The sequence below is a fragment of the Paralichthys olivaceus genome, chromosome 5 (assembly GCF_024713975.1).
Source record: "Paralichthys olivaceus isolate ysfri-2021 chromosome 5, ASM2471397v2, whole genome shotgun sequence".
Lineage (NCBI taxonomy): Eukaryota > Metazoa > Chordata > Actinopteri > Pleuronectiformes > Paralichthyidae > Paralichthys > Paralichthys olivaceus.
The window spans coordinates 12,805,465-12,831,908 of record NC_091097.1 but is presented as its reverse complement, the minus strand read 5'-3'; the positions used below and the strand labels follow the sequence as shown (position 1 = coordinate 12,831,908).

Sequence of the window (26,444 nt, the reverse complement as noted above, 5' to 3'; positions counted from 1 at the left end):
TAATTAGTGAAACCCTAAAAAGACTAACAACTGTAGGATATATTTGACACTGATATTGTGCAATAACTTTAAAAATTACCTCTGTGAAGCAGGAGCAGCCATAGACCTCCTGCCTTGTGTGATGAAGTATGTAGTCAGCCAAACAACTGTTATTCTGCTCTTCAAAGTAGACCCCAGCCAGATGTTCACTCTCTACTTTGGGAAGCCCTGTGCAGTCCAACCGCACCACTGAGTCTGGTGTAGCACATTTGAGCAGTACGAGTTTAGCTTCATCAAGAACTCGCCTGTCTGGATCTGAGATTTCTAAAGTTTCCTTCTGCTTCTCTATCACTTGCAGAACCACAGAAGCACATGTGTCTGAGTGATAGCCGATGAAGACGTCTGGGGGTTGGTACTTGTAAGTATTAGCCATGTTTTGACTGCTGAGAGACACAAAAAGTCTCACCCATCTCTCCAATTCATCCACCAACCTCTTCTGCTCAGCTTTGAGGACAGTGTGGATGTCCAGGTAGTGTTTCTCTAGCCTGTTGATGAGAGGTATTGGGAACTGTTTATACACCACCTCTCTTTCCTCAATGACAATTAGCCGAAAGTCTTTGTGCACCCTGCATTTCACCCGGTGGGTTCCGAGTCCAAGGTCAACATACTTCTGTCCTCCCAAGCAGACGTAGTATTGGTTGAGAGCATCATAGAGACTTTCATAGAGGTTCTGCAAGTTTAGGAGCACAACTGTTTGACCTGTTTCCATGCAAATCTTTACTCTGTTGATGTTGCGGCAGATTTGGGTATACTCTTGATCTTTCGGGAAGCTGGATCCAAAGATTATTTCGGGCTGACAACTTTCTGAGAAGAAGGTTTGCTGCAGGATCTGTAGGGCTGCATAATTTTTTGTCAGCACCAGCAAGTACCGACAATCTTCTTCCTGTCCAACTGCCTGAATGTTGTCTCTCACAAACTCAATGGCACTGATGTTGTCAAGGCTGGGTGCCATCTGTAGTCTTTCGGTAAAGACAGCAACTGCATCCACATCATCCCTGCCACTGAAATTTCTCAGCACTGCTTTCACGGTTTCCTCTGCAGTTGGCTTCCGTTGAGAGCCCTTGGCAGCTGCAAAAATCATCTTAATCAAGCTGTAATAGTCACGTAGGCCAAAAAACCCTTTGCCTTTTTTGTGGCAGATGTTCAAGTAGGCTCTTGCAAAGGGTTGGAAGAAATCCCTGACCTTTTCCAAAACCATTGCATCAGATGAGCATATACCTTTCGCACTTTCGATCAGTTCCTTCTCATCAGGATCACCGCGGGAGACAAAAATGCCTCTGTTCATCTTTGCAGGGTCTAAAGCCCAGTTGGAGATACCAATGAAGCCCACCTTTTTGTGCGGGAGAGGCTCATCATCAATGCATCCCTCTTCTAGCAGTGGGTGAAGGGTTTTCAGTGGCATCTTTGGAGAGTCCTCAGCCAGGCCAATCTCATCAAGAACCACAACTGAAATGTACTCACTCAGGTTCTTTCCTTCCTGAAAGCGTCCACATTGCTTGAATGTATTGATGATGCCTTCTGGTGTTGAGTGGGGGCTGCACTGGAAGGACACCAAGTGGATCTGTTTCAGCCTTTTGTAGAGGTCAGAGTGAGAAGCTTGTCCTTGCATTGCATCTGCCACCAAAGTTTTAGACAGAGATTTTGAACTTCCAGGTTTTCCAACCAAGAAGAGAGGGATTCTTAGCTCAATGCAGAGAACCATCATGAAGACGTTCTCTTTGAGAGCACTGTTTCTTGCAATAGTATCCCCCATAGGCACGCCACTTAAAAGTAGATCTTGCATGAGTGAAATTTCCTGCATTACTTTTGCTGGGCTGTATGCTGGTGGCAGGCTTTTACTGACTTTCTTTCTGTATTTATCCTTATGTTCTAGGCAGGCATGGTAACACACTCCGATTGCCATGACTAGAGACCAGATAACTGGGTCTCTGACCTCAGACTGTCTCTGATGCCTTTCATTTTTATCAGAGTTTTGTTTACTCTCAAACTCTTCAAGTTCTGCAAACAACATGGCGTGGTTGTCATAGAACCAAACAAAAGCCTGCATGCAGCGTTCAACATCTCTCAGGCTGACAAAGCTGCATTCGTCCGTTCTTTTCCTCATATACTGCTGTGAGGCTGAAAGAACATCAGCGATATACTTGGTGTAACTTTGATGGATTATTTTATTTTCAACCACTCTTTGCACAATCTGCTGGATGTATATTTTTTCTGTGAGATCATTTAACTGGCCAAAGTCCCACACTAAAGGGATCATGCTGGGGGGCAATGATTGAACTCTATACACCAACTGACGGAGAGGTATCGATCCAAGCTTTTCATCTGTCTCTTCAGATCCAACTTTGTAGCCAAGACCAGCAGATTCTAACCTCTGAATCATCTCATCTGTGTGCTTTCGGTAAGGGTTGCATGCTGCAATTATCTGCAATCCACTGTGGTGTGTCAACCTTTCTCCCTTGACTGTTTTGTCACAGAGGACCTCTTTAATACTGCTGATGGCCTCAGTAGTGTTGGCCTCATCAAAAAAGAGAACAGAGTCAAATCCATACTCTTCCTTGTTGATTAAAGCAACATTTTCTGCTTCTCGGACTTTACTGTAAATCATCTCTGAAGATGTCCCTCCATGGACCTTGACCAGCTTCATGTTCTCAGAGGGCACTCCACTCCTCCGCAGCTCACAGAGGAATTTGATGAGTCTTGTCTTACCACACCCTGTCTCACCCATGATAATGACAGGGATGCCACACCTGAACCGCATATGGATTGCCAGCATCTTCAGAATGTTGTCAGTTGTGAGCTCGTATGTTTCATCAGGGTCAAGAGGCCACTGGATACCGAGAACGTTGCAGATTCGCTCTATTTTTTCCCCTCTTGGCAGACAATCAAAGTTGATGTTGAAAGGGACTCTCTGTAGTTTTAAGCCTTCATACAATGCCCTTGTCATGACATTCGTTTTTATCACCCTTTTAGAGGTAGGGTCAATGGCATCGACAGAGTTTTGGTTATTGGGCTGAAGATGGAAACCAATGAAGGTCATGGACACATGGTCATCATTAAAGAAGATGTATGGATGTGGTTCTTTTTCCCATCTCCTTCTAATCAAAAAAGGAGCCAAGTCTTCATCTCGGAGACCAGTGAGGTCCATCTGCAGTCTGCCAGGACTCTGGTCAGAAATACTGAGTGATGGAGTGGCAAAGTCCTTTGCCATCAGGATCATGAAGTCCACCACAAAGGTTTTGAATCCAGTAAGTGTGTCTCCAGTGACAGTGACATCACAAAAAACAGATGTTTCACAGTCTTGCAGCTGAAAGTTAAGGAATCTTGCAAAATTCCTCAGTTCTGCCCAGGATGGGTCAATAATGCCACAGTACATGAGAAGCATCTGAAGACATTCCACATGTGACCCTTCAACTCCCTGATATGTGAACCCATCAAGATCAGTGTGGTTATGAAATCGTGTGAGATACTGATATGTCCGTTGAAAGGCTGTACTCCTGAATTCCTTATCATCCATCAATGGGTCATCACTGCTCACAATGGTAGGATAGTCTTGCTTGCTCATCTCAATCATCAGCACCTCTTTGGGTGGTCGGCAGAAAATATTTGGGAACACGTCGATGAATGTGCTGTTCACAGTTTGAGCCTACGCAGGTAACAAAAGGAGATAAAACCACACCCTAAGGTCAGAAAAAGTTTAAAATCAGATAACACATGAGCAGCGTTAGTGCCAAAACGCTTTAGAACTCTTACCGGTCGTGTAGCATTTCTGGTTGTCTTAAGAGATGGCTCTAAAATCTCCATGACATACAGATGCTTGTCACTGCATTTCCACATCCTTCCCTCAGAATCCATCAGATAGCGCAGAATCAAGAGTTTGAAAAGAAACTCATTGAGGCCTTTCTGCACCTTCACAGAAAAAATACAGTCTTATTCAGATTATATGCAGTATGTTGACACCTACCTTATTAAAAAGGCTATAATACTCTAAGCTCAACATCAATGTGAAACTCATTATTACCGATGATGTGACATCAAAATGGAACATTGTGAGTTCTTTACTCTTGTGGCCGTCCAACAGAGATTGAAGGACAACATTCTCATCCACCTTAGGTTCAATTAAGCGAATGCATTTCCTCATTGACGGCTTTTTGGTTGAGTGCTTTAGTTTCTCATACAGCCTCTTGATGTAGAGAGATTTACCTGCAATTAAAAGCAAAGGTCATTATGGGAGGTATTGATAGTATTCACAGTGAATGGTCATCATGTGAACAATATTACCAATCAATTCACAATTTCAAATTGCTTATTTAATATATACGCACCAACACCAGCCCTTTTGGATGAGACAACACCAACGCACAGTCGGTCTGTGAATGCACCTGCAGCACTGCATTGATCTGCTGGGACGATGTAGTGACTGTGGAGGTAACTCTTGATCCTTGGAAATGGCTCCTGGGGAACTATGTGCAATCTGTACTGGCTAAAGGCTGAAGGAAGGTAAGCATGTTCTCTCTCTGAGCTGCAGATGATGACAAGTCTGTAGTCTTTCCTGCTCTGCATTTTCAATCTCTGAAAGAAGTTCTCAAGTTTAGAGCTCACGTCATAAGTGAGCAGATCTCCATACAGTAGAGAGTATATCTTGTCTCCTCTGTAACCGGTGCTGAGACAGCGTCTGAGGAATAGCTCCACCTGTTCATATGGTGTTGAGGAGTTGCACAAGAGGACTTCATCATAGGTGGGAAGTGGCTCACCTTCGCTACTCATGTAAATGGAGATGCAAGAAGTCAGGACCTCATCCTGGGGGCAAATGATCAAGTTAGGCTTTCCTGTGACCAAGCCTTTAGGTAGCTGCCTCCTGATGAGATTCCCCATGTAATCATCAGAAATGTCTTCTTCACTTTCTTCTTTTCTGTTTACCAGTATCTCCAACAGTCGCCCAAGATTTTTTATATCAAGAACATGCGGGAGAAAATTATTCATGTCTTTCATATAAGCATTCCATATCAGATCAAATTTTTGGGAACCATTCGCTTGTTCCAAAAGACTTTGTAGAGGATCCAGTTCGCTGATAAAGTCTGAGTCTCCCAGCTCGTTTCTTGGCACCATGACAAAAGTCTGAAACTCAATGTCCTCATTTTGCTCTTGTGGTTTTGTGAGGATTTCATACTGGAGTGAATGCCACACATGCCTCAAGTCAAAGGATGTGCAATTTTGCTTGACAAAGGATAGCATCATGAGAACATCGTCCTCCACATTGGCCACATTTTGCTGAGTCAGCTTGCTGCACAGGTAAACGATCTGTTCGGCTGTGAAGTAGTTAAGATAGTAATGTTGGGACCTCTGTTTGTCCACAAAATCCCTCCAGTAGTCCAGGCATTTCTCCATTTTCCTGCAAAGTTCAGGGAGCTGCTCCTCGATACAGCCCTCCACAATGACAGCACTGAGAACACTGCCCAGGTTAAAGTCCATCATAATGCTGGGTTCATTGCTGCTTAAACAGCAGTTGATTTGTGCTTCCCAGTGTCTGAACAAAGGATTCCCAGCAGTGTAGAGGGCAATAAATGCCTCAGCTAGTCTCTGAACACTGGCAAAAACCTGAAAAATAAAGAAACTTTATAAAATTTGTGTATGTACAGTATATTCATTCAGTATATTCTTCAGCATAACAGGAAACACAATTGTATTGATAAAACGGAAAACGTAACTAATCTTTTAATATAATTTAGGGACCAGACCTTGCAAAATCTCTAATAATAGTAATAAATGTAATAAAAGTTGAAGTACAAGTATTTCTAGTATTCATAATAGCATTCAAGCTTCCATGCTAAACAAAAAGACCTTAAATAAAAGTGAAACATTTCATTGTACCTCTGAAAAGTGATCAACTTCATTCTGTCCTTGATCCCCTTTCCCAGACATCAGCATGAGTTTATTCTGCAGCTCCCTCAGATCCTCAAGAGAGTACCAGCGCATCTGCTGACCCTCATCATGCTCCTCAGAAATCTGCAGCTTCAAGGCGGTGTCAAGACTCAACTATATGGAGAAAACAGAAACGCACCCTGATGCATCATTTTGAGGGAACTCTGTTCTCAGAGTTAACATCTGTGCTGCATGACCAAAGGAATGCAATTAACTTTAAAATGTCGATACTTACCGTTTTTACACTTTGTGCACTGATCAGGTAGATACCCTTGTTGTTGATTGCTGATGCCAAGGAGAGAGACGACAGCTCCACTGATCCGTGGCTGTCCTTTACAGTCCTCAGCCATTCCAAGTGTCGTGCACTGTCCCGCTAAAAGAAATCATACAATTCTTAAATACGCTGTTATTTATAATAGCCTTACTGCACAGTAAATTCATATAAATGTTTGTTGCTCATTTACTATTTGTACTATCAATTATCAATGTGTTTCAGATATATTGTTAAGACATAACCCCAAATCATCTCAGGGATTTCTTGTCATCACAAAGTGTCTCCAAATTACTGTGCCATCACCAATAAGTAACTGTTCAGGGTCGAGTTCATATCCAAATTCAGGTCCCGGTCTAGTTTAATAGTACAAAAATTAGCAAGGTGTCCTCTTACCAGTTTTTTCGGTAGGTTGCTATCGTTCTCCAAAGCTCTCCAGAGCTTCTTCAGCACGTCTTTGAAGGCAGGAAAACCAGAGTCTGGTTTGAGCTCATAAAGCATCGAGGAGTAGCCAAGGACAGCATCATGGAAGCAAGCGACGCGATCCACATCCATATCATTCTCTCCCGCAGAGATGGAAGCCAAGTCAACAAACACCTTCAACTCGTTGATATCTGGTAACATTTATAAAGTAATTTGCGTGGATGAGAAATATACATAATTTTATGTTGTAACTACAATTAAAAAATGACTACTTTTTACCTTCAAGTGCATCCTTGACCCATTTTACAAAGTGTCCTCTGAGTCCCAGCTCCTGAAGACACTGTCTGCGGGGCTCAGTGATGTCCACCAGAACCTTCTTTGCCTGCATCAAGTCATTGTCGATCCGATTGAGCTGCTCTTTCTGAAAGTCTGCGTGACTCTGAAATTAGGAAGACAAAAGTTAGGATTTATAAAATAGTTCTGGGTAAATCACACCCACTAGAGATTATTACCTCTGCAAAGGAGGTTATATTTTCATTGTAAATTTGTGGGATTATATAAAACCACTTACAACTTCAGTGAGAGTCTGGAGAACCCTGAAGTCCCCCTGGAGATGAAGCGTCTCTTTAACCTTCATGATGATTTGAGCTGAGGCCACGGCAAAATGAAGCTCATGATACTGCTCAATCTGTTGAACCCTGCTGTTGGTCCACTTTTTGTCGGTTGATTTATCAACTCTGCACATGATGTCCAGGTCCTGCGCAAGCTCTTCGTACCTGCCCTTGTATGCTCCAAAGAGCTGGTTGACCTCCTCGAGCATTATGCTGCCGTTCTTCAGAGAAGTGTATATGTCTTTGTAATTTTTATAGCAAGGCACGAAAACTTCTTCGTACATCATTTCTGGTGTTGCCATAATGTCGGCTACTTCCTGTTCGTTGGGATCATCAGTAATAACTTCTTCTGTGACCCAGAGTTTGGCTTGTTGCTCCCAACACACTTGGAATATATAGCTGTCTCTGAAGGTGTACAGGGCCTCCGCCATTTCTTTGATTTCTTCACCCAGACTGAAGTAGGTGACAATGCCAGCCATCTCAGATGGCAGTTTATCAAGTTGATGAACCTCCATGAAAAGGTTGAGGGGCATGACGTCAACGTTGACCTGTTGTCTCTGTTCCATGGCGGCAACATTGACTGTCGAGTGATTTGAAAAAGCAGGTGTTAAAGTTGTTACATTAGGATCAAACCAAACTGATTGATTCACCGTATACAATACCTGTCATGTGCTCCTCAAGTTTGTGGCTCATTGTTAAGAACACGTCCACAAGCTTCTTCTCATGGTACACAGCATTCACTTCGTTTTGTCTGCATTGCAACAGCCTCTTCATTTTGGCAGTATCTTTATATTGTTCATTCTCAGAGAGGCAATCTGTCAATATCAAACCACACGTACAAATCTAAATATTTCTATTAGGCCAGTGCACATGAACATATGCATGTTCAGGTGTTACTTTGATTAAATGCAAAACAAATTTATGGAGAAACCTTTCAAACTTATTTTGACTTTTTACCGATTTTCAGCAGTTCTAGGAAGAAATCTCTCTTCTCCAGAATGATGTTGAGCAGACTGATCTTAATTTTTCCATTGACCAGTTGATTGTTGATGGCTGTGAAGGATGATATGGCAATAGCAAATCTATCCCTGGCATCCTGAGAGAGCTTCTCAATCAGCTTTTCTTCTGCCCCTGCAACAGCAAAAAATTCTGTCAGTGTTTTGTCTAAATCAACAGCAACACCTACTGTGCTTAACCCGGTGTTTGAGATCATGACAGGCCATCACTCCCCTAACCATGTCTAAATCTTTTTTTCTTTTTCGTGAGGAAATACCGTGTAGTTTGAAAACATCTTTGGCTGCAGTCCAGGAGAGAAGGTGCCTGAGAACCACTTCTTCATCTTCTTCATAGTTTCCTTCACGGTCCTTTGGCCATGATTTCTGGATGATTGTTGAGAGGAGTTTCCCAAACTTCCAGTTTATCTTGAGCCTCTCAAACAGTTTGCCCTCAGACTTGGTCTGTATAAGAAGTAAAACAGCAACGAGGATTATTGTGCATATTTTAGATAGGTGCAGTGATCCTGTGGCTGGCAGAAATAATCTAATCGAACACACCATATTAATGTAGTTATGCATGGCAAGAGCAAAAATGGGAAGTCTTCATACCTGGCACAAAGATGTAACAGCCTCAAGAGCACACCTCTCAATACTAGCAGAAATATGTGGATGGGAATCACTGAGTTCTTCTATTTTTGTGCAGTAGAATTCAATTTGATCCACAGCATATTCCTTAAACCACACAAATAGAAATTATGTTAAAGATGTTAAATTGTTAAACTTTTTTTTTTTTTACTGAAATATGCAAAACGTTGATGACGTACCTGTTTGTACTTGCCCTCAAAATCCCTTGTGAACGTCTGTCTCCATTCTTTTGTGAAATCTTCATCTGTGAAGTGGACAGCAATAATGTTGTTCCAAAACTGTAAATCAAGACCAACAAAAAGGTACAATTAACCAGTATTCTCTGACAGAAATGCATTGCAAGCATATGTCAATATGTTTTATTTACAAAATATAACAAAACTGCTCACTTCCATCTCCGCTGTGACCTTCACTTGAAACATGGATGTCACGGACGTGTTGAGCAAACCATGTCTGAAGGTGCGACTGATCCAGTCTCTCATAATATTCATCGCCTGGGAGGTGATCAAGTCTTTTGCGTATTGCTGCTCTTTGTCTCCGTCCTGAGTCTCCTGAACAAGAATTATAATCAGGCCAAGTTTATTTGAGATCAGCAAAACTTAATTCTGGTTAAAAAGATAATGATTGACTTCACATACCTGTTGTTTCTTACAATGAACAAAGTCTGAAACTGATGCAACCAGATTCATGCAGGCTACAGGAATATTGGTGTAGTCCTGGGCATATGATGCTGGTCTGACTGCTCTGCAGATCTTCTCTAACAGTTTTACTGCTGTTGCAAGACACTCTCTCCTATAAGCCTCAGTAAAATAACTATGATGAGGAAAAAGAAGAATGCAAAATTGAAATGACCGACTTGCAGAAACATGTCAACCCTTAAACCCTTAGAATGCCGGCAACTCACATAACTTTCAGTTGCTGGACCAGAGAAGTTTACTTTATTCTCAAAAATGTACATTTTACTCTCAAAATACAAAAACACGGAACAAACCTGTCTTCAAATGTGAGTTTAGACAATGACAGTTTGCCTACAAACACAAATAATCAGTGACTTCCTGCATTAACAATCCAATTAAAAAAAAAATCTGCTAAATTTAGAAGAGCGAGTCACCTGTATTTTTCTTCAATTAGTTGCATTTGGATGTGCGCGAGAATGTCAGTCACTGCCTGTAAAACAGAAATCCAAGATTAATTTGATTTGATGCACTCTAACCCTGAAATGTATTATTTACAAATGTTTCCACTTCACCTCAGAGGTACTGTAGCTAACTTCCTGAGGAGCTTTATTAAAGAACACAAGAAGTATGTCCAAAAGCTCAATGTCAATGTTGACGACCCACTCCATCAGTTCATCAACTGGCATCAGAAACAAGCAGGATCGTGCGAGAAGTGCATCCACCTCCATTAAGTGACTGTGGCTCTTTATCACGTTCACCAGTGCCCTGAAAACAGGAGAGTGGTGAGAAAGAGCAGAGTAACACCCACCTATCTGCAGATAAATGGCTTGTGTAAGCTCAACTTTGACAAAGTTAGGGGGACTCTTACTTTCTCTCTTGACTGTTCATGTATGTTCCTGCAGAGGAACCCATTTCAAGGCCTTGCAAACCTGCCCAGGATGGGCCGTACTTCAAGTTACCAGAATTCGGTATTTCAAAGGGCTTTGTGGTGCCTTTGAGGAGGTGGAGGAGCGGCAGCACCAGGAGCCATCGGGGCTTTCCCGCTTTTTTCACCGAATTTATCAGAGATGCCAAATATTCTGGGAGACTACAACAAAAATATTCAAATATGCAGTCATTTTAAGTTATTTACTGGAGACGATGGATGACTGGGAAAGATTCGGTACTTACCTTTTGAGATTAATGACATCCTTTGAGAAATCTGCCCAGTACTGAAGGAAATCCTCTTTGCTTTGTTTGGGCAGGCAAAGCAAATTGCAGAGCTGATAAAGCTCAGATTCATTTAGACGGATAGCATGTCTTTTACATACACAGAGCATGATCACAGCCGCCTTCATGGGGTCTGGAATGTAGAACATCTCCCCATCTCCATCCTTCAGCAACTGAGGAGTCAGGCTCTTCAGCATGAACTCTTTCAGCATGTTCCTCACCTAAGAGGAGAAATCCGCAGGAAATTTGAGATCTACCTGGTTATTTCTAAACCACGTATAATTTTACTGTGCCAAGATTATAAACTTACATCATCTTTTCCATAGTTTAAGGCGTACCACTTCTTATGTGTCTCCTCGTAAACAAAGGGCTCCCCGTAAACCTCAAAGAACTGATTCAGTTGGATCACAAAACTTGTCAGATTGATCTCACTCCAGCTACTGAGAAGATCAAATATGGTCGACAGCATTATTTTCCCAGCGATCTCTCTGCCTTGAATCAGACTTGTCCTTTGTTCCGGCCAGAGGGTGTCTTTAATGCTGTCTTTTAAACGTTTGAGCACATTTTTGGATGGCTGGGCACAGATGATGTCATCATACTGATGCCAGTCCCCTTTAACAAACAGACAGATGTTTCAGGATAACAATGAAAAATCCTGAATTCAAATCATCTAGTTATAAATGGCAAAAGTCAATTTTATATTTACCTTCTACATTGAGGAACCTGGTCTTGACAAACAAACATCTGTTGGTAGTCTTGTTCCCAGAATCAATTTTGTAAATGAACTCATACTCATATTTTTGCTTTTTGCTGTTGTAGACAACATATTTGTATGGTATCGACTCAGAGGCAGCTACAGATTTTTTTGTCATCAGACTGCCCTCAACAAGAAAACCATGGTCTTCGAGACACCTGTGTGAGGAGGAGAAGAAAGTCAAATTTACAAGGCGACCGGATGAGGCATTGGTGATTGAGTGGAAGTGATGATGACTTTTTTGACACAAGACAGATGCAAAAATAAGGCTGAAAATAGCACAAGACAAGACACAGACAAAGATGTCGAGAGAGCTTTTGGTGATAAGGGCCGATGCCGGAGCCGATGTGCTGTTAACAAAAACACGTGATGTCCTCGGCTGAATGATGTTGAAAAATCGAAGAAATGTGTGAAAGACAACCTCCGGAGGAAATCTGGACCCGATTCGAATCCCGAGTTCATGTCTGAAAACAGCTTTAGCTGCAGGTGGCCACTATCTGAACTTCACTGACCATTTTGGAAAACATACCTGGTCACTTGCAGCTCAGTTGCATCTTCGTCCCATGACCCAATGAGAGACCCAGCCCTGATGAAGATACGATCTTCATTCGGATCAAATTTGAAATCCTTCGATAAAACGGCGTGGAAGTAAATCGTGAGTCTGTCTTGCGCTGCAATGGTCTGGTTCGTGGTCGGTCTAAAAGATGAGAATAAATAAACACAAATATACTGCAGTAAATATTACGCAACCCAAAAAAAGATCTAAAGTAATAGTGTGCAGCCATCAAAGAGAATGTCATCACTTTTTGGGTGGTGGGCCAGCAGGCTTGTTGGATTCCCTGTTGTCTGCACTGTCGTCGTCTGAGCTTTGTTCTGGAGTCAAGTCCTGCCCACTTCCAGACTTCTGCACCTCCATGTGCTCTACTTTCTCCTGTGGATCAACACTTGAGCCTGTGCTGACCGCCTGTGCAAAGATCAATAAATATGTATCCTAAATATATACGGTCATGGGGCTGTTGGAATGTTGTTGAGTCAGAGAGAATTCAAATATTTAAAAATACTATATGAATGCTGTAATTGTATTTTTAATTTTATATATATATCAATGTATTTATATTATAATAATAACACTGTCAACCTTCAACTAATCTTTTCACGTCTTTTCTACAGATATAGACATTGCAACATGTGAAAGATGTCCTGCTGCATGATTATCAACAACTCATTTTTACTGTATTTTATAGTGAATCGCTTATGATTTATATTAAAAATGTTAATTCAACATTTAAATTTAATTTGAATATTAAAATAATAAGGAATAAATATAGATTGCCTGCCCTACACCCTAAACACATGAAACTGATGTTGACAAATTAAAATGTAGGTTTCTGTTTCTCAGTAAGGACAATAACCTGTTACCTTTGACGATGTTCCAAAAACCATCTTTTGTTCGGCTGCCAGAGTCTGCTTCTGTTTCTGGTCCTGCTGACTCTTTCCTTTCTGTTTGGTTTGTCCCTTCTGCTTCACACTTGGTTGTAGGTTGGCGTTCTGGTCCTGTGATGGCTGCTCGGTGGCCATTGCTTCTTTCTTGGAGTTTTTTCTCTCAGCCTTTTGATCTTTAGGGTTAGCAGCCTTGGTCTCTTTACCTGTACCTGACTGAGGAGTCGTACCCTTGTCCTCTGACGTGGGGTGTTGAGTCGGAGTGTCGGCCACTGCTGTCTCGAGTGTCTGATCTTCATTTGCTTTCTGTGCGTTGCTCTCTACCTCATTAGAGTGTCCTTGACTTTCCTCCAACTGCCTCGCTGTCGCAGCAGGATTTTCACTTTGGATGACTTGTGCGTCTTCAGATGGTGCAGCAGGACTGTCAGCTACTAGGGAACTGGGCTGGCTGTCCACTAAGGAGACCTCATCTTGGAGTGAGTCTGGTGTTTCATCCACTGCTTTGTTTGAGCTTTCACTGTCAGAGGAGCCTCTTCTGTCCTGCGTCCTCTGGTCGTCTTCCAGGGAGACATGTGACAGGCTCTGGTCCTGGTCTGACACTATGTTGCCATCTTTCTTCTTTTTATTCTTCTTCTTTTTCTTCTATCATGACAAAAAGGGAGAGGATCAGTTTTAAAATCCACTTTACTGGTAATCCACAGATCCTTAGTTTTGTTGGCATGTATTAAACATGTAAGTTACTTTTAAAATGTATGTAGAATTATGTTTTGTGTTATTAATATTTCACGCTGGAATGTCCCACGAGTAGGGTAACGTTTCAGTTTCAAAATATTTTAAGGGGGTAATTGTTGTATATCCCTATATTACAGTTGTGACTGTCAAACTAGAATATATAATTAGTTCTATGTCATTCATTCATTGTATGCATTTGTTTTTCAAAAGGGATTAACCTGAGCCAGGCCAAACAAAAAATATCAACATAAGTTTGTCATTTCCTATTCATAGGAAGTCATAAGAATAGATTGTGGCATTCAGACTCAACTCTTGGGTGAATAATTTTTTCATAAAATCATCTTTTGTTAACTTAAGTAAAGACTTAAGTAACAGATTTGCGCAAGTTTCCAAACCTTAGAAAAATACAGAGTTGCCAGTTCATTGGGTTTCCAACAGTGCAACAGTCCTAAAATCAAGCTTGTAATGTTTAGTTTTACAGAGATGCTGATTCAACTTCATGGATCTTTTTGGAGGATGTAGATTTCAGAAGATGCTTCTGTTGTTCAGCCTTCCCACGCTGATTTAAATGGGATGGACAGAACCTGTCAGTATAAAGCAAAATGATCTCTGAGCTTAAAAACTAAAATGCAAATCAGTGAGAGATATAATCACCTTCTTCTTCTGGTTGCCAATGTTCTCTTCATTTTGTCGTTTGGGGGAATTCTTGGATTCCTTGCTGTCTACAGGTGGGACATTTTTCTGTGGTCCTGATTTCTCAGTCGCACCTTTCAAGTCTGCTTTCAAGGATTGGGGTTGACTTTCTGCATCTGGAATGAAGACATGTTAAAACTAAATTGGACATCAAGTATTGAGACTTATCTACAGTAATGCATATAGCTGTAGCCTAATTTGTTTTATCCATATTCTAATCACATCAGATGTCTGATGAAAGATTTAAAGGAGTGCTACAAAAAATACATTTTTGACAACAATCTTGACTTGAATGAATAAATAAATAAAAAGGCCTTCATGTTTTATCCATATTAATTCATTTGGACCCTTTATTTTGTTTTTTGGTAACACTGTATATATGGGAATACACAAAGTAAACATATCCCAGCACTTGATTGTAATTCATGTACAACAACTTCCTTACTTACCATCAATAAGCAGTAATTAGGAGGTTATTAAGGGAAAACTGTTAATCAATGGAGTAGTTGCAGAATAAGGTCATTAAGAATAAGGCATTAATAAGTGCTTTATAATGATTGATAAAGAGCCACTATGCCTCTAATATCCATGCTAATGAGCAACTAGTTAATGGTTGATATGTGTTCCCTTATATAAAGTGATACCATTTTTTACTAACAACATATCTAAGCTTGCTCATTTAACTCGACAGATGTCTGTTATGGGTCCGGGAACGATTTAATGTTTTTCAACATTTTCATTGATGTCAATGAATGAAGGAAGGAAGGAATTAATTAATGACCATGTTTATTTCACACACGTTACATTTCTCATTATGACCTCTATGGAAAACTGGCAATATTAATGTAGAGTAAACTTGAGTTCTCCAAATAAAATTGTATGGTGTATTAACAAACAGTCTTTATAAAGACCCCATGAATTGAATGTTGAAGATAACTGTAAATTATCAAACCACATTTCTACATGAAACTACTCACCCTGTGCGTTTGCAGGTTGGAAAGTCAACTTCATGCCACACTCACTGCAGAACTTGGCTGTCTTCTCCAAAACATTATGGCCACATTTTGAACACTTCATCTTAAGGCTTGAGTTGTTCTCTGCTAAAGTACGGGAGGACAAGTCTGCAATGAAATGTCCCTTGAATTACACCATGTAGCAACTTCCTTTCACTTTCCATTCTGACAGTTTCTGCCTAACAATCATTCTGAACACACCCATTTCTTTCATCTGGACTTTGGACAGTCTTACCAAACGAACTGAACTGGAAACATTTAGATAAATGATGGAAATAACAGTGTAAAGATAAAACTGCAACATGACGCACCTACAGACTAGTTAATGATTTCAGCCAAAGGCAGGGAAAAAACAGAGGGTCTCACTGGCAATTGACTAAAAAAATAAAAGACTGCACCAGCGTGAAGTTTTATAAACAGGTTAGACAAATTACACTGAGACACTCCCTTTAGACACTCTTGGTTTAGCTGCTGTGGAAAAACAGCTTTCTAAAAATAGACATCATGTAAATCATCAATGACCTAAAATAGTCCAAGTCAATATGAGTAATATAATAATAATATATATTTTTTATTATTATTATATTATCATTTAGATAGATGCTTTCAAGTAATGGGTGTGTTTTTGTTTAATCCCTCAGGATTTTGAATTTCTGGCCAAAATCGGAGATTACAGTTGCCTTAAACCTACAGAAGGCAGTGTTGTGAATGAGAATCAATATTTTTTATAATAGTTTCTCTCAATAAAATGTGTAAAATTATGCTTTCATGTGTAGAAATCAAAACATTGGTGCGCAAGAAAAACTAAAAGTATATACACACGACCGGGTAGTTGATTGTGTCACGTAAATCATATAAATGAGCTGGAGAGAGTAAATAAAGAAATATTACAATATTTAAATTATTCAAAAAGCTGCAAGAGCATCTTTTCCAGGTGTGGAGGGAATCCTCCTGTTCAGTAAAAGATCTTCGGTGCCGAGGCGCAGCCAATCAGGGGGCTGTGCTGCGGGACTTCACTTCCGGTGTCGGTTCCAGCCTCTTTATATACAGTCTATGCCCTAACGTCATTTTGCAAACAGTCAAAACGCTTCAGAAACAAACCCAACAATGGCTGCGAGCGTTCCTGCTGCTTCACGACACGTGTGTTCACTGTATCCACGCAACGAAGTCACTCCGAACAAGTGTCGTTGCTTAAACTCACTAAGAACCCACTGGCCCGCTGCGCAGTGTGTGGTGATGAGCTGCGCAGCTAACGTTAGCCCGCTCGGCTTGTTCCTGACTCACCTCACAGAAGCAACAGCGACATCGAAAACACGTGCAGGTGAAGAACATGTGAAGAACATGTGAAGAACATGTGTCAGGTGAATGACGTGGTGTTTAAGCCAGATCGGACTCACCGGTGACACTGGTCCAGGAGCTGCTCCAGTTCGCTGTGGACTAGTTCACTTTAACATTCAGATCTGCACGTTATCGTCTATAAAGCATTGAAACTGTGTTCCGCTAATAACCGAATCCCTGAATCTGACTTCTTCTTCTTCTTCCTGTTTTTCTGCGAAACCAAAAAACCCCACAGCTCATCTCATCATGCGGAGCTGCGACGCACCGGGCGCAGAGTCACGTCTGGTCGGAGCTATTCTTCACTCGTTTCCGTAAGTTCCCTAAGGTTTCGTTTTATTGAAAATGGGCGTCGACAACAAAAAGTTTAGTTTCTTTATGATTCGTACCAGTAAGTTTCTGGAAAAGAGAAGCGATCCCTCTGACCACAATGATTCATCAAGAATGTACATTTAAAAAAGATGATTATTAATCATGGAGTGGCCTTTTAATAAGTTGTCTTCATCCACAAACGTCCTGTTAAAGTGTATAATGCTTCATATTGTACTAATACAAAACGTCATTTTTGAAGCACTTATCTTAAACATTTTACAAAGTGCATTACAATGAGAAAAAAACAATGGATCAAGAGCAAAGAAAATAGAACAAGGAACTAGATTAATTCTATTCCTGTTTTTATTCTTTCCATTCTTATCATATGTGACTATACAACATTTTATTGTATTAGAGTTGATGTTATTGTTTCAATAAAATCAGTCAATAATTATAATCAATAATAATAATGATCTCAGGTTCTACTACAAGGTTGTTTCAAGCATCTTCATGAACTTGCCTAAGGTCCAACTCGTTTTCTTCTGTCTGTTTATGAATCTCCCTGATGGTGGGACTCAGGACTCTGTTAGGGGCCGACGTTAGAAAAAGGAGTAGAAAATGAACATGTAAAGAGGCGTGCTGCACACAGCAAGCGGCACCATGTCCACACTTTATAAGCAGGTCACCTAGATAAAAACAGGTTGGATTCACTTTCATTTTAAAGCTGCGTGGTTCCAATAGTTAGAAAACTGATGACTGTAGCTCTTGCAGGATGCTGTCTCTCTAGATCCAGCTAAAAAAAAGAAAAAGTGATGTAGCTGACAGGGTGAGCTGTGTCGGTCACTCACAATATCCTGTCCTTTCCTGTAAGCTCTCAGTAAAGGGCAACACGCACAGCATGCGGGACGGCCTTTCATCCTGTTTTGATTATCTACAGCTCTCACTTGACACCCACTCATCCACTGAGGACAGTTGTGTTTTCCATGTGTCCCAGCAATGGAGGCTCAACACAAACTGCACTCACTTGAGGAGTGGTTTGCTCCTCAGTTGCCAGCAGAGGGCAGAATAACCTGTGAGGTGGACAAGTGGAGGTAACAATGTGCACGAGTGGGTGCAGGGACTATTTTTTGTCTTCTCAACCAGACAACCGTGCCAAAAGTTTTCTCTGCAAAATAAAGCTTCACAGTCCACTTTTGTATCTGAGTTTTGTTGCCATGTTAACAATGGATGAACTGTCAGGTCACGGGTGTGTTAAAGGTACAGTGTGTAGAATTTTGTGAATTTGCATGGTGCAGCTGAATGCCCCTCATCTCAACCTCCCCTTCCAAACATGTAAGAGAACTTGTGGTAGCTTCAGTGGTCATGAAAACTCAAAAGGTGTTTAGTTTGTCCAGTCTGGACTAATATGGCAGCCTCCGTAGAGAGGACCCCCCTCGATGTAAATATAAAGTATTTCAATATAAAGAGCTTTTTCTGGGGTACGGAAAACTACAAGTCATACAATTTAGATGAAACTATATAGTGAAGACATGAGGATTATTCTACATAAAATTTCAGATCGTCAGAACGAATGTTTATGGAACATGACGAGTTAAGTTAAGGACAACAGTGAAAGTAAGAGCAGCTGTCTGCATGGTGTGACACTCACAGAACTATATTGCTTTGCAGAGTTATTTATTGTCTCACATACAATGTACAAAATGCACGTCAAAGCCATTTTGCCCATCAGGCTGCAACTAAGTGACTCTACCAAAAGACAGGAGGCTTATATGGTTATTAATGATGCATGTTTGCATATTAACAGCACATGTGTTGCATTTCATACACATCCTTCATCACAGAGGCCCTGGACAACAAGCAGGCCCAGGTGAGATTTACAGTGGGATGACACAGAGTTTAATATATAAAGACAGACCACGGGACCTTGATAAAAGGTTGTGAGAAAAATTGTGTCACATTCAATGAAAGTCTAGTCTAGTTTTACTTCATATCAAGAACGTAAATAAATTTTCATTATGCCACAAAGCACGAAACAAGAACATCCTTAACCAATCAACTAACATTCGACAAGGGAAAGAAATAAAAACATCTTTATTAAAATAAACATATCTTTGTCAGAGGCAGAGTTGAGAATGTGAATATGGGTCATTATTAAAGAGATGGATGCTGTGAATTTCCTCTTTAGATTCTTCTGCTCCAACTTTCATTTAACGTCCACCTGACTCTGGATGTTCCGGGGTTGATGGACAATGTTTTTTCCAGTTTTTATAAAAGAAAATTACATTTTCACATGTTTTCCTCTTCAGGCATAGTCAGCGTATGAAGCGTTCAATGTTTCAATGGAAACTAAAGGGAAAGACAATGAATCTGTAGTTATGACAATCATCAGTTCTTCAAAATGCAAGTGCTTGCTGATCTTTACCTGCACCATGCTGTAGATCACACCTTCATCATTGTTATGAGAGTCCATCTGTCGCCTCCTGCAGTTGATAAAGTTGATGAGCTCCTCTAATGTAACATTCATTTTGTGAAAGAAAATTGCAGAGATAGCTCACATGTTTGACTTCCTCTTGGTGTTGAAGTCAATGGTTGTGTAGACACATTCTATATTTTGTTCCTCGCACTGATTTCCCTCATTGCTGTTTTCAGATCTGGGCCAGTTGAGGTATAACGTGTTCTAGATACAATCAAGAATAACACATAGTGTGATTAACGTGGAACAGTGTTCTTGTCATCCGACGTTTCGATTCTGAGCTAAACCCACACAACAGAAACAACCTATGTGGTCTCGTGTCTGATTTCCTTGAAGCATTCAGAGAATTTGGATGTGGGTTAAATTTTAAGTTTTTGAAAACCTGCTTAACATGTGCACAGAACAACCTCAGTGCAACTCCTCCAACACATTAACCCTTAATATGCAACGTTCAATATACACGCTCACCAGGCACTTTATTAGGAACACAATGGAATCATAATAAACTTTAAAAAGTAAATATCTACGGATGGTGTCTCCTGCTGGTCCTCCACATGATCAGCCTCTGGTTTCTCTGCCCTTTTTTTATTGAATCTGAAACCCAGACGTTGTCACATCATCACGTTATCATTTTATACGAGTATTGCACAATAATAATCTACTGTAGTGACACAGTGTAAACACAGCTTACCTTGTGACGGCGATAACGGCAGCAACGATCAGAAGTGCAGCAGCAGCAGTGGCAAGAATAAATATATATGGAAAATGTGCTGCGATGAAAAAGGCAGTTTGTAAGAGGACAGGTATTTTTGTCTTACGTCAGATCCAAGTCAAAACATGAAAATCAATCTAAATCAACTGTTCTTGTGATCATTTAAAATAAAAACTTTCATCAGTGCACATCTAGTGTCCACTTTATTAGGTACACCTGTACAATCCTTTTCAATCCGATAAAAACTCTTCTGCAATACACGTTCTCCTTTTATTGTTCTTTTACAGTTTTTAGTTGCCGGTGTGTCATAATCAAATTATACGTTAAGCACTGCTGTTTATTTAACTGGACGGCACGATATGCTGAGCATAATGTATAGCAGTACACTTTACCTGGGACCTCAGAGAAAATAATTCTGGAGGTGTACCTAATAAAGTGTCAGCGATAAAACCTATTATCATGCAACTGTTGTAGCTGAACCAACTTACCTTTAACTTTTAAAGTCACTATTGTAGAATTTTGACTTCCATGTCTGTTGGTGGCACTGCATAAGTACCGGCCACCAGCGGCAACAGAAACCTCTCTAAAGTGCAGCTCAGACTTGTCTCCAACAATTTTAATATCCTTATCATCATCAACTTTAAACCAAGTGTAATTCTCCACCGGGGGGTTTGCACTGCTGCTGCAGGTGAGAATAAAATTGCTGCCATCATCCACCTCCGTCGATGGTCGGACGGAACCTGATGTGTTCTTAGGGCCATCTGGGGAAAAAAAAGAGTTATTCAGCTGTCGGAGAACTCATGTTGCAAACTCAAAAAATAATTATTTTGAGGTTTGTTTTCCAAACATCAATACACTTAATGCTTCGCTGAATAATTCATTTTCATTGTCATACAGTTTTAATTTGTTCTTTGTTCTCGATCTCGTGTCCAAAACTCACATTCAACATTAATATTTACGACCCCTGAGGTCGTCTCACTGTGAGCTTTGAGGGAACAAGTGTAATTTCCAGAGTTTGCAGGGGAAATGTCTCTCCAATAAAGTGAAGGTCCTTCATAGATGGACTTTCCGTTCTTAATCCAGATGAAAGCAGATGAGATGTTACCGCCATCACAGCTTTTTCTACAAGTCACATTCACAGAGTCACCTTCCTTTATCGCTCCATGTCTGTCCGTGTTTGTCACCACAGTTTGCAAATCTAGAGGAACAAAGTGCTGCTTTACTTACAAACTTAACAGAATCAAGTGCAGAAGATTCACAGTTTCATAAATTCTTAAGAACAGAAAACTTACCAACAATCTTTAATATCGAGCCCTCTGCGCCGGTCCACTTGCCATTTTTGGATTTGGTTATGAATCTGAATGCATATTTACCTGTATCATTATGCTCTACTTGCTTTATTATTAGAGAACAATTGTGAAGTTTGTTCCCAATATACTGAAATCTTGAGGAATCATTTGACATCCCAGTCCAGATGAAAGGCCCCTCAAAAATATTATACTTTTCATGACCCCACATGACGTCTTTTACTTTCTCTTTTTCGGGATAGTCAAATGAACATGGAATGACGACAGCTGAGCCTTTCACTGCACAGACACTGTCTTGATATTTCACGTTCCACTCTTTGCAGAAAACACCTGGGATAAATGTAATAAATGCATATTTTATTTATTGATTTTAACATTGCCTTAAATGAGATGTAAGTGTTGTTCTTACCAGACAGAAGCAGGAGCCTCAGTGTCCAGGTTAGGTTTCTGTGCTCAGTGAACATGCTGAAACTCTTCTCAGTGACAGACCAGCAATCTAAAAGCTCTTCATCAATCAGCTCTGCAGGCTGCATGTGCTGTCTACCCCTAAATCAGGTCACAGGCACCTCAGACACGCAATTACATGTCTGGTATTGATATGAAACCCCTCTAAAAGGAAATGTGTCACTTATCTATGATGTGACTTTGTTGTGGTGAAAGAACAGGCAGATGCACTGCAACACAGATAGTGCTGATTAAGTGTCCTATTCCTCATTGTTTTCAGTATATTTACATGCAAACTGTAAGAGTTTACTCCATTTTAAGCTGGTAGTATATTTTGAGTCTGTCTGCAGGAGTTTTACTGCACATTTGAAAGAAAGGGTGTGTAAAGCCTTTTGTGGTTTCACAGGAAGCTGTGTAAAATCAGACAAACAGACTCCAAGTGTGACACCCGAGTGTCGGCTGGAGACTTTTATCAGGTAGTTACAGTGATGGTTGTCTGCATATGAGGGTAACTTTTTGTATTATGTAACCTGGTACTCACTAAAGCCCTGGGGGAAAGCCAGGAGGGGGGAGATACAGTCATATACCTTGAAATGCGTTTGAACGGTTGACATAAATTTTGGCTCCCAGCAGACAAATTAAAAACAACGCAATAAACTTCTGTGAAGAAGTTCTTACTTTTAGTATACTGTACATGTGTAGTATGTATCATATGCGTATAAGTTTATGTAGTAATGTGTTTTTCATCCATCTGATTGAAAGGTGTAGTTCAAGGTGGTAAATTCCAACTAAAATGAAGGCCCCCTAGAGTCGGCCAGTAATCTACATCACAGACGAGTGACGTACAAACAGAGGAATCATCTTTTAAAGCAGATGCAATATGTGTGAGCCAGTAGACACCTTCAGCTTCGGTTCAATAATTGATCCTGTATCCAAAACTCACATTCAACATCAATACTTAGGATTCCTGAAGTTGTCTTTGTGTTTGTTTTAAGAGAACAAGTTTAGATTTCAGATTTTGTGTTGGTTGTTGTTCGAATAAAGTTTATTTGTGGGTTCTCTGAAGATAAGAGGTCACAGCAGTTAATTGCAGGTCAGATTTACCTTCATCATTGTTCTGGTTTTATTCATTTTGGCTCCAAAATGTTCAAATCTGGAAGAGGAAAGTGCAGCTTCAGAAGAAATCTTGTTTTTACTTTTGTTTAAACTTCTGGAAAAAGTAAACCAACTCTTGAGATGAGGAGATTTGTTGATACTCCACTTTCCAGGCATCACAGAACACTCCTGAAAGAGATGGATTCCTTCATATCCTGTGAGATATTATCGTTTTAATAAAGCGTTGAGTAACTTGTGAGTGCTGCACTTTACCAGCCAGAAACAGCAGCACCAATGTCCAGCTCGAGCTTGTGTGTGCAGTATGAAACTATTTCCACTTACAGACAAATGATGGTTTTACCTTTGTAATCAGTTTTCAAACGCTTGTGGGAAGCTCTGTAGGTCAACCGGAACAATACACTGGCTAAATATTCCCCTTATTTCTGTCATCTGCGTCCTGTACATACTTTAAATTCAGCTTCCATGTGAAAAATAGATCTTGGGACACTCAGCCCATGAAATGTTTGTTAGTTTGACCAATGAGACAGTGAAATACTGTGGATTTAGTATTAGACAGAATCAAATTACCTGCCTTATCAAGGAGATTTTTTTTTTTTTTACCCCTGTCCGTTGGTTTTTTTGCAGGATTTTGCAAAAATTACAAAACGGATCTTTGTGAATCGAGACAGAAATGATGGGATATAGGGGCAAAAAAAGAATCCATTACATTTTACATCTACTAAGTGCCATTCTAGTTAGGAATGGAAATCTTTATTGTGTGTAAATTAACAAAAAGGCACATGACAAAGAGTTGCAGACTATATATGTACATGGAACTCCATCATGGGCTAGGAAGACAAAATAAATAAGTGAATCAAACAAAACAAGGTGTGAAAAGTATTTAAAAATCATTTTGGTTATACAGCTCCACTATTATTATTTTTGTTCAATTGATTCCAGGATATTAAAGGTACAGTGTGTAGAATTTTGTGATATCTAGTGTTGAAGTTGCATGTTGCAGCTGAACACCCCTCACCTTCCAAACATGAAAAAGAAACTGTAGCAGCCATTAATTGTCATAAAAAGTGTTTAGTTTGTCCAGTCTGGACTACTGTAAAAAAAAAAAAATATGCGGCTTCCGTAGAGAGGATACCTCACGATTTAAATATAAAGTATTTAAATATAAAGGGTCTTTTCTGGGGTAAAGAAAACTACAGTTCATACAATTTAGATGAAACGAACTAGTGAAAACATCATGAGGATTATTCTACATTAAATTTCTGCCGATAGATCCCTTTCACCTAAATCTTACACACTGGACCTTTAAGACAAACTTAATTTTTCAAACCTCCCAGAAGCTGTAACTTTGTGGAGTTCCCTGTGGTGGGTGTTATCCGTGAATCGACCTCCCACGAGCCGTCTGCGTTGACGAAACAGTGAGCGTGATCACGGGGTCTCTATAAGTAGACTGAAGAAGAGTCAGTGAGCGATGACAACGAGGAAGGACCAGTCCAGAGGAGCTCAGGACCCGAACCTCACCGCTCGACATGGAGATGCCCGCTAACCTGATCCTCCGCATGGTGCTGATCTCCGCGCTCATCGCCTGCAGTCCTACGGAGGCGTGGTACAAGCAGGTGGCCGGGCCAAGCTACTACTCGGTGGGCAGAGCGTCCGGTTTGTTGTCCGGCATCCGGAGGTCACCGTACGTCAGGAGAGCGGAGCTGGAGCCGTCAGACAGCGGAGAGTCTGCGACCAACAGCCTGTTTTCTGAATTAACTTCGCGCAACTCCATTCTGAAGACAATGGTAAGTGATAATCTTTTTGTATCAGCTTAACTGCTGGTTGTTATGGGTTGGATAGGATGGCCATTACGCATTACGCACGGCAAGGGCTCGGTGCGAGGGCGCAAAAGTGCATCCACGTTTAAAATCGGTTTAATTGTTGAACCTGTAGACTTTTACCTTAAAATGTCAGAACATCAACTATTAGTGATTTTAAGTCTTACTGACGGTGAGATTGATTAAATTTTTTTAATGTTCAGTAATATTTTCTTTCTGCGCTGTTGCATACAATGGTGAGTTTAAATGAGCTCCAGCAATAGTTTAGTGTAAAAAAATGTTTTATCTCATCACTAGACCAGAATACTTTCTTGTATAAATAATGATATAATTTACCTTTTAATTTAATACATTATCTCATGAAACCAACTCAGACTTCTGTCATGGGCTGTTCAGTCTGGAAATATCCACTACTCAAGACTTGTAAAAACATTTGTAACTGCAATACTATGGTCTTGGGGTTGGTGTAGAAGTATTTATATTCTTAAATAACTACAGTAACATAAATCTACTTTATTACAAGTGAAAGATTTTTGAAATCAGCGGTAAAACGTTTGTGTATGCAGCAGAAAGGTCACTGTCAATTTCTATCATGATGGTTAACATTTATCTATGATTTCATAGACGTGTTGAAACATTGTAATGAAGCTAGTGGAGCATTTCCACCCTCTTTACCTTTAAAGCTGACTTCATGCTTTGTGTATATGGGATTTTCTTTAGCTACAAATGTACTCTTAGGTACACTTGGCAAACATTAAGCCAAGTAAGAGAAGACTTTTGAAGAATACCTTAAACATACTCATGCATGTGTGCAGAGTAAATGTATTTAGGGTTAGGGTAGGTCAGAACTACTGAGATGAGGTCCATGTTATTGATTGATACCAGTTTTCTGTGGTAATATTTGACAAACATCACACTGTCTGATTGAAGCACAATCTAATGGAAATGTGTGATTTGTCAATTTCTCTCCACAGCCTGTTTGCATCAAAGACATTACACCAAACCTGCAGAGCTGTGAATTGCTCCAGGAGGTCAAGGGTTCGTTCAAGTGTAAAGCGGACGTTCTTCTCTCCCTGGACTCCTCGGATTGTGCAGGAGACTGATCAGTGAAGCCGACAACTGTTGCTGCAGGATGAAGCAAACTTCGAGGGCATGACATTTTAAAAAAATTTATATTTTAATATGAAGTTTAACAAAAGGTGTCGCACCACATGGAAGATGTGCTACTTTTAATTTACTGTCATCACTTTATTTATTGATTTTATGATTAAAATGATCATTAATCTTTAAACTGTAAAAGCAAAGCATTGATGTAAATACCTGAACTGAGTTTTCATTAATAAATGAATCATGTTGCAGCCCCTTGCTGAAATTACTGAATGGAAAACAGATTAGTGCTTGTTCTTCTTCATGAACACTGGAGGTAACTAAATCATTTAATATACTGTGTTTGACATTAAAAACCAATTAGAAAGATATTTACTCTTACACAAAGATGAATTATTCA

At 40.2% G+C, this 26,444-nt stretch overlaps 3 protein-coding genes and 1 long non-coding RNA gene across 7 annotated transcripts in view; 2 read left to right on the top strand and 2 right to left on the bottom strand.

The window, feature by feature from the left end:
- The window catches only part of rnf213a (ring finger protein 213a), a 30,007-nt gene extending 12,867 nt beyond the window's left edge, over nt 1-17,140 (bottom strand). Inside the window, exons 1-28 of one of the 3 annotated variants that reach the window (XM_069524788.1) lie at nt 16,819-17,140; nt 15,386-15,529; nt 14,370-14,524; nt 12,963-13,625; nt 12,347-12,507; nt 12,073-12,240; nt 11,496-11,701; nt 11,100-11,401; nt 10,751-11,010; nt 10,449-10,667; nt 10,153-10,345; nt 10,015-10,070; nt 9,542-9,716; nt 9,293-9,454; nt 9,083-9,181; nt 8,868-8,990; nt 8,537-8,720; nt 8,221-8,394; nt 7,926-8,078; nt 7,224-7,843; nt 6,932-7,091; nt 6,626-6,843; nt 6,194-6,331; nt 5,908-6,072; nt 4,362-5,634; nt 4,058-4,239; nt 3,790-3,945; nt 80-3,682 (exon numbers count right to left, since the gene is read on the bottom strand). In XM_069524788.1, coding sequence (XP_069380889.1) covers nt 80-3,682; nt 3,790-3,945; nt 4,058-4,239; nt 4,362-5,634; nt 5,908-6,072; nt 6,194-6,331; nt 6,626-6,843; nt 6,932-7,091; nt 7,224-7,843; nt 7,926-8,078; nt 8,221-8,394; nt 8,537-8,720; nt 8,868-8,990; nt 9,083-9,181; nt 9,293-9,454; nt 9,542-9,716; nt 10,015-10,070; nt 10,153-10,345; nt 10,449-10,667; nt 10,751-11,010; nt 11,100-11,401; nt 11,496-11,701; nt 12,073-12,240; nt 12,347-12,507; nt 12,963-13,625; nt 14,370-14,524; nt 15,386-15,485 — 10,068 coding nt within the window. In that variant the 5' untranslated portion in view covers nt 15,486-15,529; nt 16,819-17,140. The remainder of the gene's footprint in view (nt 1-79; nt 3,683-3,789; nt 3,946-4,057; nt 4,240-4,361; nt 5,635-5,907; nt 6,073-6,193; nt 6,332-6,625; nt 6,844-6,931; nt 7,092-7,223; nt 7,844-7,925; nt 8,079-8,220; nt 8,395-8,536; nt 8,721-8,867; nt 8,991-9,082; nt 9,182-9,292; nt 9,455-9,541; nt 9,717-10,014; nt 10,071-10,152; nt 10,346-10,448; nt 10,668-10,750; nt 11,011-11,099; nt 11,402-11,495; nt 11,702-12,072; nt 12,241-12,346; nt 12,508-12,962; nt 13,626-14,369; nt 14,525-15,385; nt 15,530-16,818) is intronic. The other 2 variants (XM_069524789.1, XM_069524790.1) reach the window with 2 other exon arrangements.
- Nucleotides 16,649-26,444, top strand: part of LOC138407688 (uncharacterized) — a 51,857-nt gene continuing 42,061 nt past the window's right edge. For both annotated transcript variants that reach the window (XR_011241018.1, XR_011241017.1), the window contains exons 1-2: nt 16,649-16,782; nt 16,995-17,070. This is a non-coding gene — a long non-coding RNA (uncharacterized lncRNA). The remainder of the gene's footprint in view (nt 16,783-16,994; nt 17,071-26,444) is intronic.
- LOC138407687 (carcinoembryonic antigen-related cell adhesion molecule 6-like) lies at nt 19,253-22,228 on the bottom strand. Its single transcript, XM_069524792.1, has 9 exons — nt 21,970-22,228; nt 21,546-21,890; nt 21,194-21,451; nt 20,742-21,014; nt 20,233-20,311; nt 20,069-20,135; nt 19,624-19,745; nt 19,491-19,548; nt 19,253-19,414 (listed from the first exon to the last, which is right to left on the bottom strand). Exons 1-9 carry the CDS (start codon nt 22,091-22,093, stop codon nt 19,397-19,399), a joined length of 1,344 nt encoding a protein of 447 aa, XP_069380893.1. The 5' UTR covers nt 22,094-22,228; the 3' UTR covers nt 19,253-19,396.
- LOC109638663 (neuropeptide B-like) lies at nt 24,455-26,295 on the top strand. The gene is made up of 2 exons (XM_020101754.2): nt 24,455-24,904; nt 25,912-26,295. Exons 1-2 carry the CDS (start codon nt 24,647-24,649, stop codon nt 26,038-26,040), a joined length of 387 nt encoding a protein of 128 aa, XP_019957313.1. The 5' UTR covers nt 24,455-24,646; the 3' UTR covers nt 26,041-26,295.

Bases quoted from the DNA above. Each gene is read 5' to 3' on its own strand.
- LOC109638663 (XM_020101754.2), top strand. From the start codon at position 24,647: ATGGAGATGCCCGCTAACCTGATCCTCCGCATGGTGCTGATCTCCGCG. The intron at 24,905-25,911 runs GTAAGTGATAAT...TTCTCTCCACAG, and splicing joins ACTCCATTCTGAAGACAATG to CCTGTTTGCATCAAAGACAT.
- LOC138407687 (XM_069524792.1), bottom strand. From the start codon at position 22,093: ATGCAGCCTGCAGAGCTGATTGATGAAGAGCTTTTAGATTGCTGGTCT. The intron at 21,891-21,969 runs GTAAGAACAACA...CATTTATCCCAG, and splicing joins GAGGCTCCTGCTTCTGTCTG to GTGTTTTCTGCAAAGAGTGG. The intron at 21,015-21,193 runs GTGAGTTTTGGA...TTTTTTCCCCAG, and splicing joins CGTAAATATTAATGTTGAAT to ATGGCCCTAAGAACACATCA.